At 43.6% G+C, this 24,844-nt stretch overlaps 1 protein-coding gene, 1 non-coding gene and 1 pseudogene across 21 annotated transcripts in view; 1 reads left to right on the top strand and 2 right to left on the bottom strand.

Annotated features, from left to right (window-relative positions):
• The window catches only part of KIF1B (kinesin family member 1B), a 179,488-nt gene extending 157,254 nt beyond the window's left edge, over positions 1–22,234 (bottom strand). For 6 of the 20 annotated variants that reach the window (XM_064363237.1, XM_064363248.1, XM_064363243.1 and 3 more), the window contains exon 1: positions 2,166–2,421. In XM_064363237.1, the coding sequence (XP_064219307.1) occupies positions 2,166–2,271 (106 nt within the window). In that variant the 5' untranslated portion in view covers positions 2,272–2,421. Of the gene's footprint in view, positions 1–2,165; positions 2,746–22,219 lie in introns of those variants that run through there. The other 14 variants (XM_064363236.1, XM_064363240.1, XM_021669871.2 and 11 more) reach the window with 6 other exon arrangements.
• LOC105731740 (small ribosomal subunit protein uS5-like) lies at positions 254–1,089 on the top strand (annotated as a pseudogene).
• A 1,493-nt stretch (positions 22,235–23,727) lies between the features above and the next one.
• Positions 23,728–23,854, bottom strand: LOC135269560 (small Cajal body-specific RNA 15). The gene has a single exon (XR_010337817.1). It is a non-coding gene; the product is annotated as a small Cajal body-specific RNA 15 (non-coding RNA).
• Positions 23,855–24,844: the final 990 nt, after the last annotated feature.

The raw sequence follows: 24,844 nt of genomic DNA, 5'->3' as shown, positions 1-24,844 counted from the left end.
TCTACTAAAAATACAAAAATTAGCTGGGCATGGTGGTGCCTGCCTGTAATCCCAGCTACTCAGGAGACTGAGGCAGGAGAATTGCTTGAATCCAGGAGGCAGAGGTTGCAGTGAGCCAAGATCATGCCTGGCTAAAGAGTGAGACTTTGTCTCAAAAAAAAAAAAAAATGAAAGAAAGGATTGTTGCACTTCTTCTCCAAGAAAACACCAAATGGTGGATGAAACCAGTGTTGTGGGTGGGGGCAGCACTGAGATGGGGAATGCGGTGGCTTCCGAGGATGCTTCAGCAGCGGCATCCACAGCTAGGGTTGTGGTCGTAGACGGGGCCAGGGCCGAGGCCACAGAGCTCGCAGAGGCAAGGCCGAGGATAAGGAATGGATGCCTGTCACCAAGCTGGGCCAGATCAAGGACATGAAGATCAAGTCCCTGGAGATCTACCTCTTCTCCCTGCCCATCAAGGAATCTGAGATCACTGACTTTTTCCTGGGGGCCTCTCTCAAGGATGAGGTTTTGAAGATTATGCCGGTGCAGAAGCAGACCCGTGCCAGGCAGCGTGCCAGGTTCAAGGCGTTTGTTGCCACTGGGGACTACAATGGCCATGTCAGTCTGGGTGTTAAATGCTCCAAGGAGGTGGCCACTGCCATCGCAGGGCCATCATCCTGGCCAAGCTCTCCATGATCCCCGTGCACAGAGGCTACTGGGGGAACAAGGTCATCAAGCCCCACACCATCCCTTGCAAGGTGACAGGCCTCTGCAGCTCTGTGCTAGTGTGCCTCTGTGCTGGGGCACCTCATCCCCACACCCAGGGGCACTGGCACCATCTCAGCACCTGTGCTCAAGAAGCTGCTCATGATGACTGGTATTGATGACTGCTACACCTCAGCCAGGGGCTGCACTGCCATCTTGGGCAACTTTGCCAAGGCCACCTTTGATGCCATCTCTAAGATCTACAGCTACCTGAACCCCAACCCCTGGAAGGAGACTGTATTCACCAAGTCTCCCTATCAGGAAATCACTGACCATCTCATCAAGACCCACACCAAAGTCTCTGTGCAGAGGACCCAGGCTCCAGCTGTGGCTATAACATAGGGTTTTTATACAACAAAAATAAAGTGAATTAACCCTGAAAAAAAAAAAAAAAGATTGTTGCAAGCCCTGTCAAGTTCAGAGAAGCATATAAGCAATGGAATGTTCAAAGTTGTGTGTGCACTACCTGAAATGAGGGCTGCAATATCTAGTTAGATTTTTGTGGAACAAACATTTCCACCAGTAGACTCCTCTACACAGAATATTGGCAAATGGAGCACAAGCTAATGAGATTAGAATGTGTACTTCAGTAGTAACTTGTCCCTGAAAGGGTGATGATTCTGTTGTATTACAAAATTACAGATTTAAAGACAGCAGAGCCTACCTCTATTTTAATCAATAATTTTCCTATAGATCCATATCAAGTAATTTGGTAGTACAGGTATAAAAGAAAACAGCCTAAGTCATTTTTCATCTAAGCAATTCTATAGAGAAACTCTGAAGTAATTACTGATAATTTTAGTAATAATGTATAAGTTTACTACATATTAAATCCATTGTTCAACTCAAAAAACCACTGAGAAGTTCTAAGATCATCTTGGCAAACTCAGGTATTATTTAAAATCTGAAAAGAAAAACAATGAATCTTGCAGCCTCAATAGGTATATTTCACATATACTTAGCAAAAAGCACTGTTCACACCTTTATTAAGATTTCAACTTGATAAGCATAAACACTTGCTAAATTAGTTCAGTTATTCAGGATTTCTCAACTGTACAGAGTAAAATAAATAGTCCATATTTAAACATACCTACAATAAATACCACGGAGGGGAAAACATTCAATGGATCATTCAGAATAGCAAAATTCAAAGTGTTAACATAGAAATGTTCATCTATTCTGTTTTTTTTTTTTTTTTTTTTTTTTTTTTAAGATGGGGTTTCACCATGATGACCAGGCTGGTCTTGAACTCCTGACCTCAGGTGATCCACCCACCTCGGCCTCCCAAAGTGCTAGGATTACAGGCGTGAGCCACCATGTCTGGCAGAAATGTTCATCTATTCTGAACAAAGCAAAAAGATGGGTAAAGAGGAAAGGAAAATAAGATACACAGCTGAGAGAAAACAATATGTACTCACTGGTTGAGTTGCCTTGCATCTGAATGATGCATTTGGATTCCTTGCTGGTCTCTCGAGAATTGAAGGGCCTTACCCGGACAGCCACCTTCACTGAGGCTCCCGACATTTTAATGGCCTTGTTGTATGTATGCAGTCCAGAAATAAAGAATCAAATCTTCTTTTGAAGTTATATCCAAGTTTCCTTTAAAAAGAAAAAAATTCCATACAAGGTAGTCAGAATTAAAGCAAGCATGTGCTAATTCAAGTATAAGAACTCTATCTTAGTTCTATTTCTGTTTCCATTTATAGTTTTATTTTGTTTCCATTTATTCATCCCTTTTCTCCCGTGCAAATCTTTTTTAGAGACGGTGTACTGTTATGTTGCCCAGGCTGGTCTTGAACTCCTGGGTTCAAGTGATCCCCCTGCCTCAGTCTCCCAAGTAGCTCAGACTACAGGCACACACCACTGTACCTAGCCCCCCCTACAAATCTTATGTTGCTAACAATAAATTATTAAATAGAGAATTAAAGACTAAAAGTTGTTTTCCTTTTCTATTATCTCCTTCTTATACCTAAAAAGTCCCTACTTATTAATAAAAAACGTAACTACAAAGTAACAGGTATCTCTCTCTCTCTCTCTCTCTCTCTGTGTGTGTGTGTGTGTGTGTGTGTGTGTGTGTGTGTGTGTGTGTGTGTGTTTCTGGACAGATCTTCAATAATGTATGAAAAACACAGAATGCCTATTTGCTAAAGAAGTTCCTTAAACATAACTTTCCATCTATAAACCACTTACTACTCTTCTTTAAAGAAGTGCATTGGGCCAGGCGCAGTGGCTCATGCCTATAATCCCAGCACTTTGGAAAGCCGAGCTGGGCAGATCAGTTGAGGTCAGGAGTTCGAGACTGGCCAAGATGGTAAAACCCCATCTCTACTAAAAATACAAACAAAAATTAGCCAGGCATGGTGGTGCAAGCCTGTGATCCCAGCTACTCAGGACGCTGAGGCAGGAGAATTGCTTGAAGCTGAAAAGCGGAGGCTGCAACGAGCAGAGATACCACCACTGCACTCCACCTGGTCAACAGAGCAAGATGCCATCTAAAAAAAAAGTGCACTGAACTCTCTATATATTATTTATAGTTTCAAACATTTGGTTACATGATGTATATATTGTGTAATTAAATAGCAAAAGACAAAGAAACTTTCTAGTCTGTTCCTTTAACTATGTAGTGATTTCCTTTAACTTCAAAGATCCCTTAGATATGCCACTGACTCACGGCAGAGTCAAATCCATTACATTTCATTACTGAATGAAGTAATAGGAAAAATGTGAACATTTTTTAGAGGAATAGTTTCCCTCCCCATAGAACAAAGTCAACACTATTGTGTGACAAGAATCCAAATAAGTAACTTTTTTTTTTTTTGAGACGGAGTCTCACTCTGTCACCGAGGCTGGAGTGCAGTAGCGCCAGGTGATTCTTCTATCTTAGCCTCCCGAGTAGCTGGGACTACAGGCATGTGCCACCATGCCCGTAATCTCAGCTACTCGGGAGGCTGAGGTGGAGAATCGTTTGAACCCAGGAGGCAGAGTTTGTAGTGAGCCGAGGTCATGCCACTGTATTCCAGCCTTGGCAATAGAGTGAGACTCTGTCTCAAAAAAAAAAAAAGAAACAACCAATTTTTCTTTGTCAGGACAAACTCTACACTCTATCCAATAAAAAACTTTCAAGAATAACCAAACAAAAGAAAAATCTAAAAAAGAAAAGTATTTACGAATCCAATTATCAGGAACCCATAACAGAACTTAAATCTGACCAATATTTTTTCCAGATAATTAGGACTGCTAACCTCCAACTACACAACACTGTAACCAATGTGTTCCCAAGAAAAGAAAAAATAAAATAAAAACCAAAGTCACTCTCCATCTCAATGTCCTACTGTCCAGGCTGGAGTACAGTGACACAATCATGGCTCACTGTAACCCTGAACTCCTAGGATTAAGCAATCCTCCCACCTCAGCCTCCCAAATAGCTGTGACTACAAGCACACACCAACACACTCAACTAATACTTCATTTTATTTGTAGAAACAAGGTCTTGTTATGTTGCCTGGTCTGTTCTCAAATGCCTGCCTCAGCCTCCCAAAGTGCTGGGATTACAGGTGTGAGCCAGCACTTCTCACCCCTTATTTTTTTAATAGCATCACTGCTATTTGAAATTCTTGTTTTTTGGAGCACGTCCATTGCCCAACTCTCACACTGTCTGTCTCTCACTCTACCACTAGAAAGTTCAGAGATCTCATGTCTTGTTTGCTAGCATTTAGAACAAACAATACCTGACGTAAGAGCTCAGTAAATGTTGAAGAAATGAATTAATGAAATATATTTCCCAGTTGTGAGAATGATCTGTTTAAGTCCTTTGCCTAGTTTACTGATTTTTTTGTTTTTGTTTCAAATGTTTACATTTTTAATATTAATCTTTTTCTATTTGCTACAATGTTTTTTCTAGTCTGTTTCCTATTTTACATTAAACTGATCGTTCACCAGGCGCAGTGGCTCACGCCTATAATCCCAGAACTTTGGGAGGCCGAGGCGGGTGGATCACGAGGTCAAGAGATTGAGACCATCCTGGCCAACATAGTGAAACCCCGTCTCCACTAAAATACAAAAATTAGCTGGGCGTAGTGGTGCAGGCCTGTAGTCCCAGCTACTAGGGAGGCTGAGGCAGGAGAATTGCTTGAACCCGGGAGGCGGAGGTTGCAGTGAGCGAAAATCGCATCAGTGCACTCCAATCTGGCCCCTGGCGACAGAGTGAGACTCTGTCTCAAAAAAAAAAAAATAATAATAATAATAAAATAAACTGATCGTTCTTTAAATATCAAATATTTTTGTGATCACATGTATCAAATGAAACCTTAGCATTATTAACCCTCCCAAGCAATGTAGCATGACTTACATCCATTAGTTGAGTAATAAGCCAAGAGAATGAATGAAGCATTCAGGAAGAGCAAGACATAACACACACTGCAACCTTCCAGAATTTCCTTTGAAATACAGCCATCATCTCAACTCTCCTCATGTCCGAAAACCCATTACCTTCTCCCCTAAACTAGGAATCTCTGCCAATCTTCCCTTGTCTATCAATAGCATTCTCCCAGACCTCAATACCATAAATCCTGGGGTCATCCTTGTCACTACTCTTTGAAACCTTTTATTACCACCACCATTATTCACAAAATACCATACAGAAACTTTTAAGATATGAAGTTGCTTTATTCTATCTCTCCCTTCCTCTCATTCCAACTGACATTACCTTAATCCATGTCCTTACTGTCACATACCTAGGTTACTTGCAGTAGCTGGAATGTTCTTTAAACTTTTAGTATTTGATCCAATAGTTCTTAAACAGGGTTGTACAAAACAGAGTGATAGGAGAGTCTTTTGAAAAACAAAGGAGTCTAGACTCCCCTAGTCTGGTATTCAACAGTTTTCAGACAGGCCCCAGATTTGGATTTGTTGGTGTGGTTTAATTTTCAAAGATTAAGTTACAAACACCCAGCTAAGAACCACTGCTTAAAGCCATGGCAAGATCACCCCTCCAAAGCATGACTTTTTCAATGTCACTTTCAATTACAAGAACGTTCTCTTGTTCCTAATATGTAAAAAAAAAAAAAAAAAACTGCAAACTGATTTTTAAAAATCAAATCTATAAATTCACAAGTTTATGATACTTTTTTTTAAAACTTCATTAATAGATGATTGGTTATAGAGGGAAAAAAATCATTATTCTGAAAACAGCAAATAAAACAGAATTAAGTATACATCTAGTCTGTATAGCCTGTTTAAAATATTCTAGTATAACCAAATAGTCAATGAGGGTAAGTTTTTTTTTTTGTTTTTTGTTTTTTTTTTGAGACAGCGTCTTGCTCTGTCACCCAGGCCGGAGTGCAGTGGCGTGATCTGGGCTCGATGCAATCTCCGCCTCCAGGGTTCAAGTGATTCTCCTGCCTCAGCTTCCCAAGTAGCTGGGGTTACAGGTGCCCATCACCACACCCAGCTGATTTCTGTATTTTTAGTAGAGATGGAGGTTTCACCATGTTGGCCAGGCTGGTCTCAAACTCCTGACCTCAGGTGATCTGCCTGCCTCTGCCCCTCAAAGTGCTAGGATTACAGGCATGAACCACTGCACCCAGCTGAGGGTTAAGTCCTTCATGAAAAATTCTAGCTAATAAATATAGAAGAAATGAAAGAATTAGAATGCTACTTTTTCCCAACCCTTTTTTTTTTTTGAGACAGAGTTTCGCTCTTGTCACCCAGGTTGGAGTGCAGTGGCACGATCTCGGCTCACTGAAGCCTCAATCTCCAAGGTTCAAGCAGTTCTTCTGCCTCAGTCTCTCAAGTAGCTGGGATTACAGGCGCACGACACCACGCCTGGCTAATTTTTGTGTTTTTAGTAGAGATGGAGTTTCACCATGTTGGCCAGGGTCGTCTCGAACAAAAGAAATAGACAGCTTAGTAAGTATTCTTGCCCCACTCCCCTTAAAATAAAAATGTTTTTTAAGAGCCAAGCACTGAATAAAACCAAGCTTTAGATCTGACTACCAGTTTAGAGGACATAAAGGAAGGAAAGAAGCAACTCAGATGACACATCAAAGACATCAAAGAGGTAATAAGGCAAATGTAGAATATGAAACAATCTACAAAACAAATTAGCCAGTTTCTTCAAATAGCATAATTGGGGAAAGTGTTATAAAAAAGACTTGCATTATTTATCAACCAAGTATGATGAGTTTTCAATCAAGAAAATGTGTAAAATACTTTTTTTTTTTTTTAAGAGACAGGTTCTCACTCTGGTTGCCCAGGCTGGGGAGCACACTGGAGCGAACTCAGCTTATTGCAGCCCAACCTTCTGGGTTCAGGTGATTCTCCCACCTCTGCCAGTAGCTGGGATTACAGGCACACGCCACCACACCTGCCTAGTTAATTTTTTGTATTTTTATATTTTTAGTAGGGGCAGGATTTCGCTCTGTTGCCCAGGCTGGTCTCGAACTCCTGCACTCATGCAATCTGCCACTCAGCCTCAGAGTGCTGGTATTACAGGTGTGAATCACCATGCCTGGCCTAAAAATAATTTTTTTAGACAATCAGGGTAGTCTGAAGATAGGCTGGGTATTAGATGATATTAAGGAATTTGTTAGGGGATGACAGAACAAGATTGCCAAAATGCTGATAGTTGTTGAATACTGTAGATATTTAAATTTTAAAAAACAAAACTTTCTTTTGTGTTCTACCTAGGACGTACCAAAGTGTTCAATGCTATAAACAAGACAAGAAAGGCTGACACTTCCTTGGTGGGCTTTAGATATAAAGTACTATGTATTTTTAACTATGAACCAAAACATTAACATCTCTAATACCTCATGTCCCCACACACACATTTTTCTACAGACTACTTAACTCCTCTACCTAGCTATATCCTTCCAGCATTTCATTCAGTCTCACACAACTAAAGCCAAAACATCTCTCCCCCAAACACCAGCTCTTTCGCTTCCTTCCTATTTCTTTTTAATGTTCTCACCATTCTGCTGTTCCCACACAGGCTAACAGCTTGCTTTGTCTATGCATCTAATCAGTCACTAAATTACGGGTCTTAAATCTATAAAATCTCTCCATTTCTGCCACCACCATTACCTTTTAGGCTTTCAATACTTATCATCCAAGGTCTTCTTAACCAGCTTTCTCTCTCTTCCTCCTACCCTATCCATACTATACAATATCCCCATTTTCTTTTAAAAAAAATATTTAATTATCTTTACCACAGTTATCCAACTAGTCGAATTATCCCTTTTCATGCGCCTATCTGTACCACACAATATTGCCAAGATTCACCTTCCTGAAGTTCAGATCTATTTTTATCATTGTCTACTTCAAAATCCTCAGAGTTCCCCTCCTGTCTACCAAGCAATGACTGAACTCCTCACGATGGCATTCAAAGTGTTCTGCAACATAAACCACCTATTTTTACAAGCTCACATGAACACTGCCTTCCAGCCACATTCTTTTACAACTACCCACCAGAGGGCTTCCAGAATGCATGCCAAGTTTTTCTGCCCCTGTGTTTTTGTTCCAACATTCCCTTCCCTTCACTATGTACTTCGTCTTGTTCTTTCCAAACTCCAATTTATTCTTCCAGGACCTTCTCACTTGCTACCTGCCTAAAGTCTTCATGGATTCTCCCCACCCCCAAAACCAAATACAATTGCTTTTCCATTTAACACTTTTCAAATCATTGACCTTACCCAAGGCAGAATAAATTACTTTTTTTGTTGTTTTTTCAGAGTCTTGCTCTGTCAAGGGAATCTTGGCTCACTGCAGCCTCAAATTCCCAGGATCAAGCGATTCTCCTGCCTCAGTTTTCCGAGTAGCTGGAGCTACAGGCATGCACCACATGCCTGGCTAATTTTTTGTTTGTTTGTTTGAGACAAGGCCTCACCCTGTCTACCCAGACTAGAATACAGTGGAACCATCTCAGATCACTGCAGCCTCAGCCTCGAGTGGCTGGGACTACAGGTGCATCCCAACACACCAGGCCTTAGTCAAGTTTCTAATCCCCTGCAAGAGGGGTCCCCAACTCCTGGGCCATAGAGTGGTATGGGTCTGTGGCCTGTTAAAAAACTGGGCCACACAGCAGGTGAGGTGAGCAGTGGGCAAGTAAGCATTACTGCCTGAGCTCCTTCTCCTGTGAGATCAGTGGCGGCATCAGATTCTCAGAGAAGTGCAAACCTTACAGTGAACTGTGCATGTGAGGGATCTAGTCTGCATGCTCCTTGTGAGAACCTAACTAATGCCTGATGATCTGAGGTGGAGTTTGATCCTGAGACTATCTCCCAAGCCCCATCTGTAGAAAAACTGTATTCCACAAAACCAGTCCCAGAAACCAAAAAGGATGGGGACAGCTGCCCTACATCATAGGATGGGTCTTGAATACAATAGTTAATTTTTTTGGTTGAATTCCTATTTACTGTATGTCAACAGACTAACACTTAAATAGCATTAAATAAATAACATAAATTGGGGCTAGGCATGGTGCCTCATGCCTATAATCCCAACACTTTGGGAGGCTGAGGTGAAAGAATCGCTTGAGGCCAGAAGTTCAAGACCAGCCTGGGCAATGTATTAAGACACTGTCTCTACCCAAAAAAAATTTTGTTTAAATTAGCTGGGTGTGATGGCATGCACCTGTAATCCCAGGTACTCAAGAGGCTGAGGTGGAAGGATCACTTGAGCCCAGGAGTCCAAGGCTGCAATCAGCCATGATTCCATCACTGTACTCCAGCTTGGACAACAGAACCAAGACCATCTCTTAAAAAAAAAAAAAAAACACAAAACAGGCTGGGTGCAGTGACTCACGCCTGTAATCCCAGCACTTTGGGAGGCCAAGGCAGGCAGATCACGAGGTCAGGAGATTGAGACCATCCTGGCTAACACGGTGAAACCCTGTCTCAACTAAAAATACAAAAAATTAGCTGGGCGTGGTAGCACAGGCCTGTAATACCAGCTACTCAGGAGGCTGAGGCAGGAGAATCACTTGATCGCAGGAGGCAGAGGTTACAGTGAGCCAAGATCACCCCACTGCACTTCAGCCTGGGCAACAGAACAAGACTCCATCTCAAAAAAAAAAAAAAAAAACCATGACCACACTACACTCTGGCTCACACATGCTAATAATTCTGGCACTTTGGGAGGTCAAGGCAGGCAGATGGCTTGAACCCAGGAGTTCAAGACCAGCCCAGGCAACATGCGAAACCCTATCTCTACAAATAAATACAAAAATTAGCTGGATATGGTGGTGTCCTAACAATATCTATCCTTTTTAGAAGTGAGATATCGATCAGTATCTCTATAGATATATCGATATTGATCGATACAGATATCTCACTTATCTCTCTATCTATAGATATCTAGATATCTATATAGATCTATATATATATGTTTTTGGGAAAGCAATTAAAAAATACATATATAGAGAGATCTCTCTCGCTCTCTCTCTCTCTCTCTCTCTATATATATATATATTTTTTTTTTTTTTTTTAATTACTTTCCCAAAACAACCAAACCTAAATATTTTTTCTGATTTAACTGTCCCGGGGTAAAACTTGCAACTATCTTCACAATTTAGTGAGAATTTTATCCAGTCATTGGAAGTTACAGTTACGTCAACTACAGAAAGTTATTCTCTTACTTCTCTACTACTATAAACAGTATCTCTTTTATAACAGACACCCATCAAAGACTTACAGCTTCAAAACTCCCTGCTCCTTTAAAGAATTACTTATGTAAGTCTGAAATCAAATTTAAAATCCAGCAAGAAACAATAATTTTACAAAGTTTTTTTTTTTGGGACCGCGTCTTGCTCTGGCGCTCAAGCTGGAGTGCAGTGGTGCAATCTTGGCTCACTGCAACCATCACCTCCTGGGTTCAAGCAATTCTCCTGCTTAAGCCTCCTGAGTAGCTGTGATTATAGGTGCGTGCCACCACTCCCGGCTAATTTTTTGTATTTTTAGTAGAGATGGAGTTTCACCGTGTTAGCCAAGATGGTCTCGATCGCCTGACCTTGTGATCTGCCTGATTCAGCTTCCCAAAGTGTCATATTATAGGCGTGAGCCACCACGCCCGGCCTACAGAGTATTTTTAAGAAGTTAAAGGAAAACAACACTTCTTAATAATTAGCAAAAAAATACATCTTCCAAGTTTTGAAAGCCAGAGCAGAAAGGCAGGTAGGAAGAGTAACCATACATACTCCAAATCACTTATACAGTCTGAGTTCTAAACTGTTCCTCTGACCAGTTTTCCTTATGACATACAATTAGAAGCATTAGGAAAGCGGAATGGAGCAAAAATTCCAGAAGCATTCACTAATATTAAAGAGACAATAATACATTTAGGTCTAATTCATTTGAATTTTTCTCAATTTTTGTCCAATTGCTTAATTTTGACCTTGTGGAATTCCCACTTGCCCTCAAAGGCACTTTGGTCTTCTAAGGAAAAGACTCAAACTGATCTTTTAGCAAAGTGAGAAACAAGAATGAAATAATACTAGTTTTTTGGTTGGTTTGTGTTTCTAACATCCCTTTTCTATAGAAAACAGTCAGGATTGGGCCAGGCGCGGTGGCTCACGCCTGTAATCCCAGCACTTTGGGAGGCCGAGGCGGGTGGATCACGAGGTCAAGAGATCGAGACCATCCTGGTCAACATGGTGAAACCCCATCTCTACTAAAAATACAAAAAATTAGCTGGGCATGGTGGCGTGTGCCTGTAATCCCAGCTACTCAGGAGGCTGAGGCAGGAGAATTGCCTGAACTCAGGAGGCGGAGGTTGCGGTGAGCCGAGATCGCGCCATTGCACTCCAGCCTGGGTAACGAGCGAAACTCCATCTCAAAAAAAAAAAAAAAAAAGAAAAGAAAAGAAAATAGTCAGGATTATATTCCTTAAAAAATGATCAGTTCATGTCATTTCTTCTCCTTAAAAACCTTCACTTAAACGGCCGGGCACGGTGGCTTAGGCCTGTAATCCCAGCACTTTGGGAGGCCAAGACGGGTAGATCACGAGGTCAGGAGTTCAAGACCAGCCTGGCCAAGATGGTGAAACCTCATCTCTACTAAAAATATGAAAATTATCCAGGCATTGCAGCGGGCGCCTGTAATCCCAACTACTCAGGAGAGGCTGAGGTGGAGAATCGCTCAAACCCAGGAGGCAGAGGTTGCAGTGAGCCAAAATCACGCCACTGCATTCCAGCCTGGCAACAGAGGGAGACTCGGTCAAATAAAAACAACAACAACAACAATAACAAAACCCTTCACTTGGCTGCCACAGCCTCAGAGTATAACCTAAAAGTGCAAGGGCCTCCACAATCCAACCTACTTCCCCAGTCTCAGCTTTCCTTGCCCAACTCTAAGACTTCTTCTCCACTAGCCACTACCTTTCTACACTATACACGTGGATTCCTAGAAGCCCAGTCTCCCTTCTCAACCTATTACAAGTCCACATCTTTCAAGGACAAGGTCAAATGAGAACATGGAGCAAGAAGCATGAATTCATTCCTTAATAAAAAGGCATACCCTCTTTTTTCTCTGCTCCCTAACACTGCTCTACCGATTCCTCACTTTTCCATTTATTTCGTTCTGCCCCTATGTTGCAGTCAGCAGTTCACTTACCTCTCATATATTGATACTTTTATTCAGTACTTTTTTTTAGAATTAAACAGAAATCTGGTCTTTTAAATTCTATATTAGAATTAGCCAGGCGTGGTGGCACCCGTCTGTAGTCCCAGTTACTTGGGAGGCTGAGGTATGAGAATGGCTTGAACCTGGGAGGCAGAGGTTGCAGTGAGCCAAGATTGCGCCACTGCACTCCAACCTGGGCAACAGAGCGAGACTCTGTCTACGTAAATTCAATATTAGCACAGTTTGCTATACAAAATTTATAACAAGTAGCTGTTCAAAAGATAATCTTTTCCCCTGAATTACATTTTAAAGTATAAATTTTAATTTAAAGAACGAATGGATACTGAAAAATAAATGTTTGTAGCTAGAGATCATCTTTTGAGATTCTATGAAAAAGTGCTTCTTATAACACAGTTTTGCATCTCTCAGTCCAATACTTTTCATGAAGACCAAGCAGGTTTTTGGACCAAACACTGTGCTGCTGACAATGGATACTGATAAAACGGCCCCCAAAAATTTAAGAATTGGGGTGTGTGTGTGTGCACGCACGCACGTACTCTCTATCTATTCTTGATTTTTGACGTTATGGATAAAAGTTAACCATGGGCCATGCTGTGGAAGTTCAAAATGAATCATGTATTAGAAAAGCAGGCCAGGCGCAGCGGCTCACACCTGTAATCTCAGCACTTTGGGAGGCCGAGGCAGGCGGATCACGGGGTCAAGAGATCAAGACCACCCTGGCCAACATGGTGAAACCCTGTCTCTACTAAAAATACAAAAATTAACTGGGCATGGTGGTGCACACCTGTAGCCCCAGCTACTTGGGAGGCTAAGGTACGAGAATGGCTTGAACCCAGGAGATGGAGGTTGCAGTGAGCTGAGATCGCACCACTGCACTCTAGCCTGGCAACAGAGAGAGACTCTGTCTCTTGACCTTGTGATCTGCCCACCTTGGCCTCCCGAAGTGCTGGGATTACAGGCATGAGCCACCACCTTCTTTTTCTTTTAACTACTATCTGGCCAGGGATGGTGGCTCATGCCTGTAATCACAGCACTTTGGGAGGCTGAGGTAGGTGGATCACCTGAGGTCAGGAGTCCGAGACCTCCTGGTCAACATGGTGAAACCCCATCTCTACTAAAAATACAAAACTTAGCTGGGCTTGGTGGCAGGCGCCTGTAACCCCAGCTACTCAGGAGGCTGAGGCAGGAGAATCACTTGAACCTAGGAGGTGGAGGTTGCAGTGAGCCAAAATGGCGACACTGTGCTACAGCCTGGGTGACAAGAGTGAAACTCCATCTCAAAAAGAAAAAAAGGGTTCTCACTTTTTCATCCCCCAGGATGGAGTGCAGTGGTGTGATGGAAGCTCATGGCAGCCTCAAACACCTTGGCTCAAGCAATCCTTTCACCTCAGCCTCAGGAGTAGTTGGGCTACACTCATGCACCACTACCCTGTTTATTTTTATTTTTTATTTTTTAAAGGTATTTGAAGAACATTTCTTCCTTTTACTTAAAGAACCTGTTGAAAACATTTAGTATCTATCTATCTATCTATCTATCTATCTATTGAGACAGAGTCTCACTCTGTTGCCCAGGCTAGAGTACAGTGGAACAATCACAGTTCACTGCAACCTCAATCTCCCAGGCTCAAGCAATCCTCCTCACTCAGTCTCTGGAGTTGCTGGAAATACAGGCACATGCCACCACACCTAGCTAATTTTATTTTTAACAGAGATGAGGTCTTGCTTCACTGCCAAGGCTGATCTCAAACTATTGGGCGCAAACAATCCTCTCACCTCGGCCTTCTAAACTGCTGGGATTACAGATGTGAGCCACTGTGCCCAGCCCTCATATATATCTCTTTGTATCAGGATGTTTAAACCAACTTTCTCTTAGAGCATCTTTAGAATTTAATACTAGGGAAAAAAAGTTTCTCTTGACAAACTATCAGGCTTTCGTTTACCAGAATGAAAACTGTACAATTTATCTTTCTCTTTTTGCACTGAATTCCATGTTTCCAAATTAAATTACAATAACCGCATTAGCCTAGGCAACCTATATATTTACTTTTTCTTCTTGTTACATATTTATTTCCTCATTTATATTTTAATAGCCTCACTGTACATATATTTGTGGTAAACTGCTCAAATCCTTCCTAGAAGTAGTAACTGGCATAAATTATAAATATATAAAAACATCCTGTAATAGCCTATTCTGCTATTTAACATTGGAAATATGTCATATAGTCAAAGTTCTATTTCCTAAAAACAAATAAAACCAAATAAGTCAGCAAGCTTTTACAAGTTACACAAAGATCGGCCAGGCATGGTGGCTCATGTCTGTAATCCCAGCACTGTAGGAGGCTGAGGCAGGAGGATCACTTGAGGTCAGGAGTTTGAGACAAGTCTGGCCAACATGGTGAAAACTAAAATACAAAATTTTAGTTTTGTCTCTACTAAAAATACAAAAATTAGCTGGGTATGGTGGTGCATGCCTGTAATCCCAGCTACTCGGGAGGCTGAGGCAGAAGAATCACTTGAACCCGGGAGATGAAGGCCGCATTGAGTCAAGGTCACGCCACTGCACTCCAGCCTGGGCAACAGGGCGACACTCGGTCTAAAAAATAAATAAATAAATAAATAAAGTTACACAAAGATTTGTGTTGAATGAATTTAATAGCCATGTAAGTGGTTAGAAAAATCGCAGGTTCAGAAGACTGAAACCAGCCCACAAACAGAAGTAGTCAAAAGTTCAAGGAAGGAAAAAACAAAATGAATAATATACTTAATACTGCAAAAGTGTGAAGTGTGCCCCCTGGTCTCGGCAATAAAGGCTGGAAACCAGAGCAAGGGCAGTATCCATGAAGTAGGGGGCAGGAGGGAGACACTGAAGCCAGTCTATAGTGAGTTGGCATGGAAGTGGGAAATGCCAGGATCCATGATCCTGCCAGAGCCTGGCTATGATGAGCAGGAGAAAGCAAATGGGAATGAAGGATTTTATTGGAAGGAACAGAAATGAAGGAAAGCTTTTCCTTCCCCATCCTTTATTTATAATAGGAAAGACTTGTACATTTCTATACTTTATTCAACTTTATTCACACTTTATTTACTGGGTGCCTACAATGAAACAGGTAGTTCCTGGGAGGAAAAGTCAGTGAACAAAAAAAGATAAACCTCCTTGCTGTGGAGGAACTTATATTCTAGTAAGGAGAGGGAGGACAATAAAAATAATAAATCAGTTGTAGAGAACAGAGAATGTAATCAGCATGATGGGGTCGGGGGAGTACAGCAAAGTCAGGGGGATCAAGAGTATGGTGGGAAGCAGTGCTGTACAGGTGCGTAAATGAGGCCAGGGTGGGCCTGCTGATGTGCTGAGATTTAAGCAAAGACTTGAAAGAGGTGAAGCAGTTAGCCAAGCAGATTTTGGGGAATAGTATTCCAGGCAGAAGAGAGAGTAAGAGTGGCCAGGTACCATGGCTCATACCAATAATCTCAGCACTCTGGGAGGCTGAGGCAGATGGATCACCTGAGGTCAAGAATTAGAGACCAGACTGGCCAACATGGTGAAACCCTGTCTATACTAAAAATACAAAAATTAGCTTGGCTTGGTGGCAGGCACCTGTAATCCCAGCTACTCAGAAGGCTGAGGCAGCAGAATTGCTTGAACCTAGGGGGCGGAGATTGCAGTAAGCCAAGATTGCGCCTCTGCACCCCAGCCTGGGAGACACAGCAAGACTCTGTCTCAAAAGAAAGAAAAAAAAAAAAAGAAAAGAAAAAGAGTAAGAGCAAGGGCCCTGTGGTAGGACTGTGGTAGAACAGTAGGCAAGGCTGGGCACAATGGCTCACGCCTGTAATCTCAGAACTTTGGAAAGTCAAGGTGGGTGGATCACCTGAGGTCAGGAGTTCAAGACCAGCCTGGCCAATATAGTGAAACCATATCTATACTAAAAAATAGAAAAATTAGCCAGGTGTGGTTGCACACATTCATAATCCCAGCTACTCAGGAGGCTGAGGCAGGAGAACTGCTTAAATCCAGGAGGCGGAGGTTGCAATGAGCCGAGATCAGGCCACTGCCCTCCAGTCTGGTGACAGAGCAAGACTCTATCTCAAAAAAAAAAAAAAAAAAAAAAAGGCCAGCGCAGTGGCTCACACCTGTAATCCCAGCACTTTGAGAGGCCAACCAAGGCAGACGGATCACCTGAGGTTGGGAGTTCGAGAACAGCCTGACCAACATGGAAAAACTCCATCTCTACTAAAAATACAAAAAATTAACCAGATGTGGTGGCACATGCCTGTAATCCCAGCTACTCGGGAGGCTGAGGCAGGAGAATCGCTTGAAACCGGGAGGCAGAGGAGGCCGTGAGCCAAGATCGCGCCGAGCTGAGATTGCGCCACTGCACTCCAGCCTGGGCAACAAGAGCGAAACTCCATCTCGATAAAAACAAAACAAAACAAAAAAAAGAACAGTGGGGAAGTACTGCAGGGGAAAGAAGAGTAACCGATACAGCAAGTCCCTAGAGATTAGAACAGTGCCATCCCTAACACAGGTCCAGAGTGTATCCTCTTTCTCACACTGGAAAAAAGAATGCAAGGAGGGCAGAGAAGTTTGTAAGTAGAGGAAGGAAAAGCTCAAAGAGTTCATGCCCTTTTTTCCTATGAGGTGGCAGGCGAGATATTCTGCCAAGCATGGGGCAGTGAGATGTTTGAGTCAAAGGGTCCAGATACTATAATAGCAACTGTGGAGAAATGGGGAGAGAACTAAGCAGAACTGCTCCCACAGAGAACAAAGACAGATTTAACGGTGACCTCAGACAACACATTAACTGTGGCACTAATCCCCAGCACTATGTAGGTTTCCCCATGACACAGAGTAAGAATGGCGGGTCTGGATGGAAAGGATGATGTGAAGCTGGCTTCTACATAGTGAGTCCTGAAGAATAGTAAGAATAAAAACTGCAAGCAATGCAACCCAGAGGTCATAGTATAGAAAAGGAAGGAAAAGTAAAATCTAGAAGAGACTGATGGATTAGAATACTAAAAGGAGAAGAGGCATAAAGTGATCATCAAAGTGAAAGCTATAAATTATCACAGTTTAAGAACTAAAGGTGAATTTGAGACCTTAACGTGATGACAAGTTAAAGGATATGGCCATAACACTAAACAACTGTTACAGAATGAAGCCAATGTTTGCTTGAGCTGAATTCAAGGAATTTTAAGGTTAAGGGTAGTTACAAAGGAAGCTCAGCATAGTGGTTTCTTACTAGTGCTAATGATCTTGGGGAAGTCGGTTGGCCTGTTTTAGTTTCATTTGTAAAATGGTAATAATAACAGTATCTATTTTAAATGGCTGCTATTAGGATTAAATTAGTTAAGAAATGTAAAGTGCTTAGAAAAGAACCTGGCACACAGAAAGTGCTCAATATGAGTAAGCTATTTTATCACTATTGTTGTTTCCGTTATTGTTTATTCATACAGTCATTGACATCTGCCAAAATGATGTCAAAAATCTAGATGAAAGAGAAAACTAAGCCAACAATACAGTAATCAAAAAGAGCAAAGGGACTGGGCGCAGTGGCTCATGTCTATAATCCCACCACTTTGGAAAGCTGAGTTGGGAGGATCACTTGAGCTCCAGGAGTTCACTATATTGCCCAGGCTGGGCAATATAGTGAGACTGCCATCTCTACAAACATTTAAAAATTAGCTGGGCACGATAGTGCATGCCTGTAGTCCCAGCTACTTGCGAGACTGAGACACGAGGTTGCAGTGAGCCATGACTGTACCACTGCACTCCAGCCTGGGCAATAGAGTAAGACCCTGTCTCAAGGGGAACAAAAACGGCAATGGTAGAGGACAGTATGGCTGAATGATATGCTTTGGTGTAAACAATGTGATATTAAATATAAAACATATTTTAAAATCCATCAAATATTTACAATCTTGTGACTTAAAACATATACAAAAAACCACAAGACAATCGTAAAGGTACCAATTGAGTATTAGTAAATACAGTATTACGTGTATACAACATTACAAAGAGTTTTGAAAATGCTCTGACTGGAAATCACGGAAACCACATCAGGACACTAAATTGTACTAAAATGAAAATGAGTTAGAGTTAACTTTATCTCACCATTTCTATATAGAAATGGTAGGCGGTGCATGGTGGCTCATGCCTATAACCCCTGCACTTTGGGAGGGTGAGGTGGGTAGATCACGAGGTTAGGAATTTGAGACCAGCCTGGCCAACATGGTGAAACCCCATCTCTACTAAAAATACAAAAATTAGCCAGGCATTCTGGTGGGTGCCTGTAGTCCCAGCTACTTGGGAGGCTGAGGCAGGAGAATCACCTGAATCCCAGAGGTGGAGGTTGCAGTGAGCTGATGCACTCCAGCCTGGGTGACAGAACAAGACTCCATCTCAAAAAAAGAGAGAAACAAATGGTAAAGCATGAGTTGCTTGAGGGTAAATAACTCAATCTCTACATGCACCCTCAGTTAACAGATAATGCCTATAGTAAAAGGGCACATCAATGAATCAGTGGACCGTTAACCAAACAGTTCAAGTCTGAGAAGTCCAAAGCATCTTTCTATTTTTAACAGGCAACGTCTGAGCCCAGAGTGGAGTGCCATGGCACCATCATAGCTCACTCTAATCTCAAACTCAAGCAATCCTCCCAACTTGGCTTCCTGAGGCTCTAGACTACAGACACACCTCCACACCCAGTTTTGTTTTGTTTTGTTTTTGTAGAGATAGGAGTCCTGCTATGTTGCCCAAGCTTGTCTTAAACTCTTGATGTGAAGTGATCCTCCTGCCTGAGCCCCCCAAAGCACTGGGATTACAGATGTGAGCCACTGTGTCCAGCCCAAGGTACCTCTTGCAGGTTTTTCCTACCACAGTCACATCTGTTTAATTTCTCTTCTATCCTGATAAGCTGCACAAAAAAAGTTCAAGAAGTATGCATATTTATTCATTCTCTTTCATGGAATCCAGAAATTCACCAGTATCCGTTCAAATAAGGCCATCTTTCAAAGAGAAATACATGAAATAGACATAAAATATCTTTAACTTCACAGCATTATGAAATTATATCACGTTAGTTTACAAGATGAAAGGATATGCTTCCTCCTGGAAAAGATCTACTATGATTAGCAGCCCGGGAAGGGGATTACAAACAGGAAGGCAGGGGGCCCATTGTCCTTTACTTTGTACCCAGGACAAGACCACAGTGGGAAAATGGCCTAGAAAGCTTTGGCCTTAAGAAAGACTCAGTTGGCAGACTTTCTTGGACATTTATTCCCTGCACAAAATCAAAATGGCAAAGAAGAAAGAGAGAAAAAAGGAAAAGTGCATTCGTATCTGGTCTTGAAAAGGAAAAACAGTCTGTTCTAAGCCTTAAAAGCTGTACTTAATTGGATAAATTTTGGAAAAACACTCATCAGAGCAGAGCAGCACACAGTCAAAATCTAGCCTCAGTCTCAGATTCACAATCAGGTCTGATTTTTATTTACCAAATGCTGAAATTATTTTTAATCAAAAATGTTCAGTATACTAAAGTAACTCTAAAAATTAAAAACTTACAAATATTTCTAACTTAGGGCATGGAATTTCAAAACAGACATTCTGTATTTATCTTATATTAGTGTAATACAAAAAACACTAGTTTCTGTTGAAGCTACATTTGATTCAACAAGTTTTAAAAGGAAAGCTTGATGACAAAAATAACAAAAATATAGTGTTTAGTTAAGACTTTGCTTAGCAAAACCTATCCAATTGTTTTTTAATTTATATATATGTATGTATGTGTGTGTGTGTGTGTGTGTGTATATATATATATATATATATATTTTTTTTTATTGTTTGTTTTTGTCTGAGCCAGAGTCTTGCTGTTGCCCAAGCTGGCCACAAGCAATCCTGCCACCTCAGCCTCCCAAACAGCTGGGATTACAGCAGGAATGAGCCACAATGTCCAGCTATTTATTTATTTTTGTAGAGACAGAGCCCCACTGTGTTGCCCAGGGTGGTCTCGAACTCCTGAGCTCAAAGGATCCTCCTGCCTCAGCCTCCGAAAGTGTTGGGATTATAAGGCATGAGCCACCACACCCAGCCCAAAATTTTTTAAATAGTTCAATTTAAGAAGTTACGAGAATTTCCCATAGACCATTGCAAAGGGAAAAAAAAAGTTATGAGAATTTATTAAGAAATTGAATTTGAATGAAAGCAAAGGTCACAAAGAAGAAAGCAGGCATGCCATCTCTCCACATCCTACATCTAAGATGTAGGAAAGGACAGATCTACAGACATGATGAACCCAGTTACTGATCATCTCCAGACCTGCTTTACACCAACCTAAGTGCAATTCTCACCTTCCATCCTCAAACGGTACATTCACAACTCCACTTGCTCCATAATCCAACAACCATGCCAACGTAATCAGAAAGCACCACCTCACTTCTTAGAGGAAGACAAGAACTAGATTTGGTTTGACTAAACTAAGGAGACAAAATGCCAGCCTTCAAATAAAATAACCACCATGATATCACCTCTGAAAAGTTATTCAAATCTCATCAGCACACTTCCATCAGGCTCAGACAGGCACATCACGACACAAAGCGGAATGTTCAGTGGTGGCAGAACAGCTGCCCAGAGCAGTAAGAGATATGAGCAAGGGATCTGTTGACAATCTAATTTCAGCTACCTAGAGATTCCACAAAGATGACAGCCTGAGTCCTCAGAAATGCCGCCGCAAGCCTCACCCACTATCAGAGTACTCTGGTTTACTTCTTCTCTGCAAGTTGAGCAACTCTGAAAATCTATCCATCCAATGCTGTATGGCTACTAGAGGCCTCCATACTGATACAGTGGCCTTAGCAATCCTCAGATAGCCCTTTGCACCTGTAAAGCATCAGCGGGCCTTCCACAGCCCCCACACTGGAAGCAGAAGATGAATACAAAACACGGAATTTCACCCCAAAAAGAATGGAATCTTGACGGCAGTTTACCTTGGAAGCTTATTTAGCAATCAAGGAAAAAAAAGTGATCTGGAAGCTCCATTCTGGCGTTAGGGCCGGGAATGTTTTGTGTTGCCTGAACAATGACTAGCTTGCTCAAGCAGCCTCCCAACCCCCACAACTTGGCTTCTGGTCTGGCCAGTCACCCTGAAAGCTGCCAGGGCTGTCACTCGGTGCCTTCCAGCAACTGGACTTGGCTCCTAAAGGATTTGTCAGATCATCCTCCCAATATGGCTGCCCGAGTAATCCCGGTGCTGAACGCCGAGACCACACCATTCTTCCTCACACCTGGCCAGCATCCAACAAGCCCCCTCCCTTCCCATCGCACCCCTCTTTCCAGGCCTCGAGCCCTCGGCTCCCCCAGTGCCAAGCTATGACCTTTCCTATCTCCATCTGGCAAAAGGACATAACCACTCACATTCCCAGCCGAAGCCCGATGCCCACCATAAAGGCAGAAAAGGGAGAAGGGGAAAAAAACGATGGCTTCAAACGGAGCGGGGCCGTCCCCCCGTGCTGCAACGTGCGCGGAGCCCAGGAAACCGCCAGGCAGCGGCGGGTCTGGAGAGCGCTGGGCACAGCCGGGGCCTGGCAGCACGGGGGAAACGGAGGGCCGGTGCGGGGCACTGCAGGGGCCCCAGCCGGCCGCTGGACGCCAGCCCGGGACTCGCAGCTGGCCGAGGGAGGGGTTCCCACCCCCGAGGGCGAGGCTCCCGCACCCGGCCCCAGCCCCGCGCTTCCTCCCCTCAGACCCCGCCCGGCCCCCGGCCCGGCCGCTCCCCACCGCGGGAGCGGCCCCCTCCCCGGTCCGGCGGTCGCGGCGCCAACCTCCGCCCGCCCCGCCGCCTTACCTCAGCCGCGGTGCGGACCGACGGGCAGACCGGGTCAACAGGAGCCGCGGCGTGCGGGGGCGCGGGGGGCCGTGCACCGACGCACCTCAGCACGAGCAGCGGCCGCCGCGAGCCGCAGGGCGCCGCTCCGCAGCCCCATCACGCAGCAGCCCGGCTCCGCATCGAGGTGGGAGGTGGGAGGTGGGCGGCGGGAGGGAGTGCGCGAGTGCTGGAGGCCGGGGCGCGGCGACGGCCGGCGGTGACGGCTGCGGAGGACTGGGAGCGGCTCCGACGCGCGCGGGCGCCTCCCAGGAGAGCTGCCGTCAGACTGCCCCTCGTCGGTCCTCGCTAAACTCCGCCCGCAGTCGCCGGCGCGGGACACCGCCCCGCGCTGGGCCTCTGCGCGTCATCTCGGCCCGCCCCGGCGCCCGCGACGGACGGGGACGGCGGCCAATCACAGAGCAGAGCTCGGGGAAGCGGGCCAATTGCAGGGGGAGCCGGGGAGCGGGGCGGCTGCCGGGGGCTGCAGGGACGCCCGAGCGCCCCCTGATGGCCCCGGGGGCCGGCGAGGTGCGGGAATGCGAGCGCCCCCTGGTGGCCCCGGTGCCGGCGCAGTGTAGGGGTGCGGGGTTGGCCAAAGCCGGAGCCGGAGTTCCCTCCCGGGTGACCCCCAAGGGCGTTCGTCGGCATCAGCCGTGCCCAGCCCACCCCGATAATCCTCCTCGTCCGGGGACAAAAGATTGACTGAGTAGAGCGAGGCGGGGCCCAGGGGTCCAGATGCTCGCGGAGGAGCTGGGATCAACATGGGAGGCGTCGCGAGTGGAGTCATTGTCCGTCTGGAAAACATCTCGCGGGCGGAACCGGCCGAACGCGGCGCAGTGGGAGCGGAACCCCGCGGAACCCCGCGGGAGCGCATCCCGCGGGAAGAAGCCGGGTCTATTCTTACCGAACCCGAGCCCAACACCTCCCACGCGCCACCTCGGGAGAGAAGGCGGAATGAGTAATGGAAAAGCATGACTTGGTGGGCATTCCACTTGTATCCTTGGGAGACCGCGGAAGGGCCGTGAAGACAGGAACAAACGCTTTACAGCGTCGCTGAGTTAATGAGCCCAGCTCCCTTCTGGGAGATGCCCTTGAAGGACGCATAGTGGAAATCAGAAACCCGGAGGACACAAAAGCGCGACGGTGATTTCTTTAAAATTAGATTTAGGTTCAGCTCAAAATAAAAATCTTACTGTTCATAAACAGTTCAATTCAGTACTTAATACAATATCATCTTCAGTGATAACATACGCAATTATCAGGCCCAGGCTAGCACTATTACAAGGTTGTGAAATGTTTTTGATTTACTAGCAGATGTTGAAAGTAAAATCAGATTCCTTCCCCTGATTCAATACAGTATTATTTTGAGTAAAAGGTATTATTTACAATCATATGCACTAAAACATCGAAATTAATTTTCTTTTTTTAAATTTTTAATTTTTTAAAATTTTTTAAATTTATTTTTTTTATATATATATTTTTTTAATTGCTGTTGGTAGATAAGTAGGTCTTGAATTTATTTTGCAAACAAGACCTGTTCTATCTACCTTTTCATTTAGGAGGCTAACAGCAGAGTCAGCTTGACTTCAAAGACTCTATTTTCTTAGTCTCCAGAGAAATTAATTTTCTACACTAATAATTCTGGAAAATCTCCACCACCACTCAAGTCCTCAGATTCTTCGCTTTTATTGATTGCTTCTCATTTTATTTAGAATTTAAACTCCACCTACCGGCAAAAGGATTTGACATAGTTTACACTAAAGCATACAGCAGTGAAATTGTATGGCATTAAAATAGACGTAAAATTCATAATAATAAAAGAAACAAGTAATAACAGACTATTTTTAAAAGCTGTTTGAATAAGAGGCATGCCTAGAAAGAATTTTTTTTTTTTTTTTTTTTTTTTCTGAGAAGGAGTTTCACTCTGTCGCCAGGTGGGAGTGCAATGGCACGCTCTCGGCTCACTGCAGACTCCACCTCCCAGGTTCAAGTGACTCTCCTGCCTCAGCCTCCTGAGTAGCTGGGGTTACAGGCGCTGGCCACCACACCCAGCTAATTTTTGTAGTAGAGACGAAGTTTCTTTATTTTTTATTTTTATTTTTTTGTTTGTTTTATTTTTGTTTAGAGACGGAGTTTCACCGTGTTGGTCAGGCTGGTTTTTGAACTCCTGATGTCAGGTAATCCCAAAGTGCTGGGATGAGCCACAGCGCCTAGCCAGAAAAATAATATTTTTAAAAATCAGAGTCAAGGAAATATGTTACCACTGAGCACAGAACTCAGCTCTGAGCTTCCTGAAGGCTAAGAGAAAAATGAAACTCCAGTAGGTTAATAAACAGGAGCTCATCAATTCAACAGTAGACACCACTTCATCCTAGGGTGGACCTGGTTGCGTAAGGACTGTGATGAGCACCATGGAGAGTTACAAAAACCTGAGTGACTGTATTGCTTGAGCTGTCAGTGGAGCACAATCTAAAAAGAACCTAAAATGTAGCAAAGAATCTGGCATGGTGTCTCGCGCCCGCGCCTGTAATCCCAACACATTGGGAGGCCAAGGTGGGCAGATCACTTGAGGTCAGGAGTTCGAGACCAGCCTGACCAACATGG

Source organism: Aotus nancymaae, unplaced genomic scaffold (assembly GCF_030222135.1).
Source record: "Aotus nancymaae isolate 86718 unplaced genomic scaffold, 86718_ANA_hifiasm-v0.15.2.pri h1tg000053l, whole genome shotgun sequence".
NCBI classification, from domain to species: Eukaryota; Metazoa; Chordata; class Mammalia; order Primates; family Aotidae; genus Aotus; species Aotus nancymaae.
The sequence above is the reverse complement of the archived record's forward strand: the minus strand, read 5'-3'. Positions and strand labels throughout refer to the sequence as shown.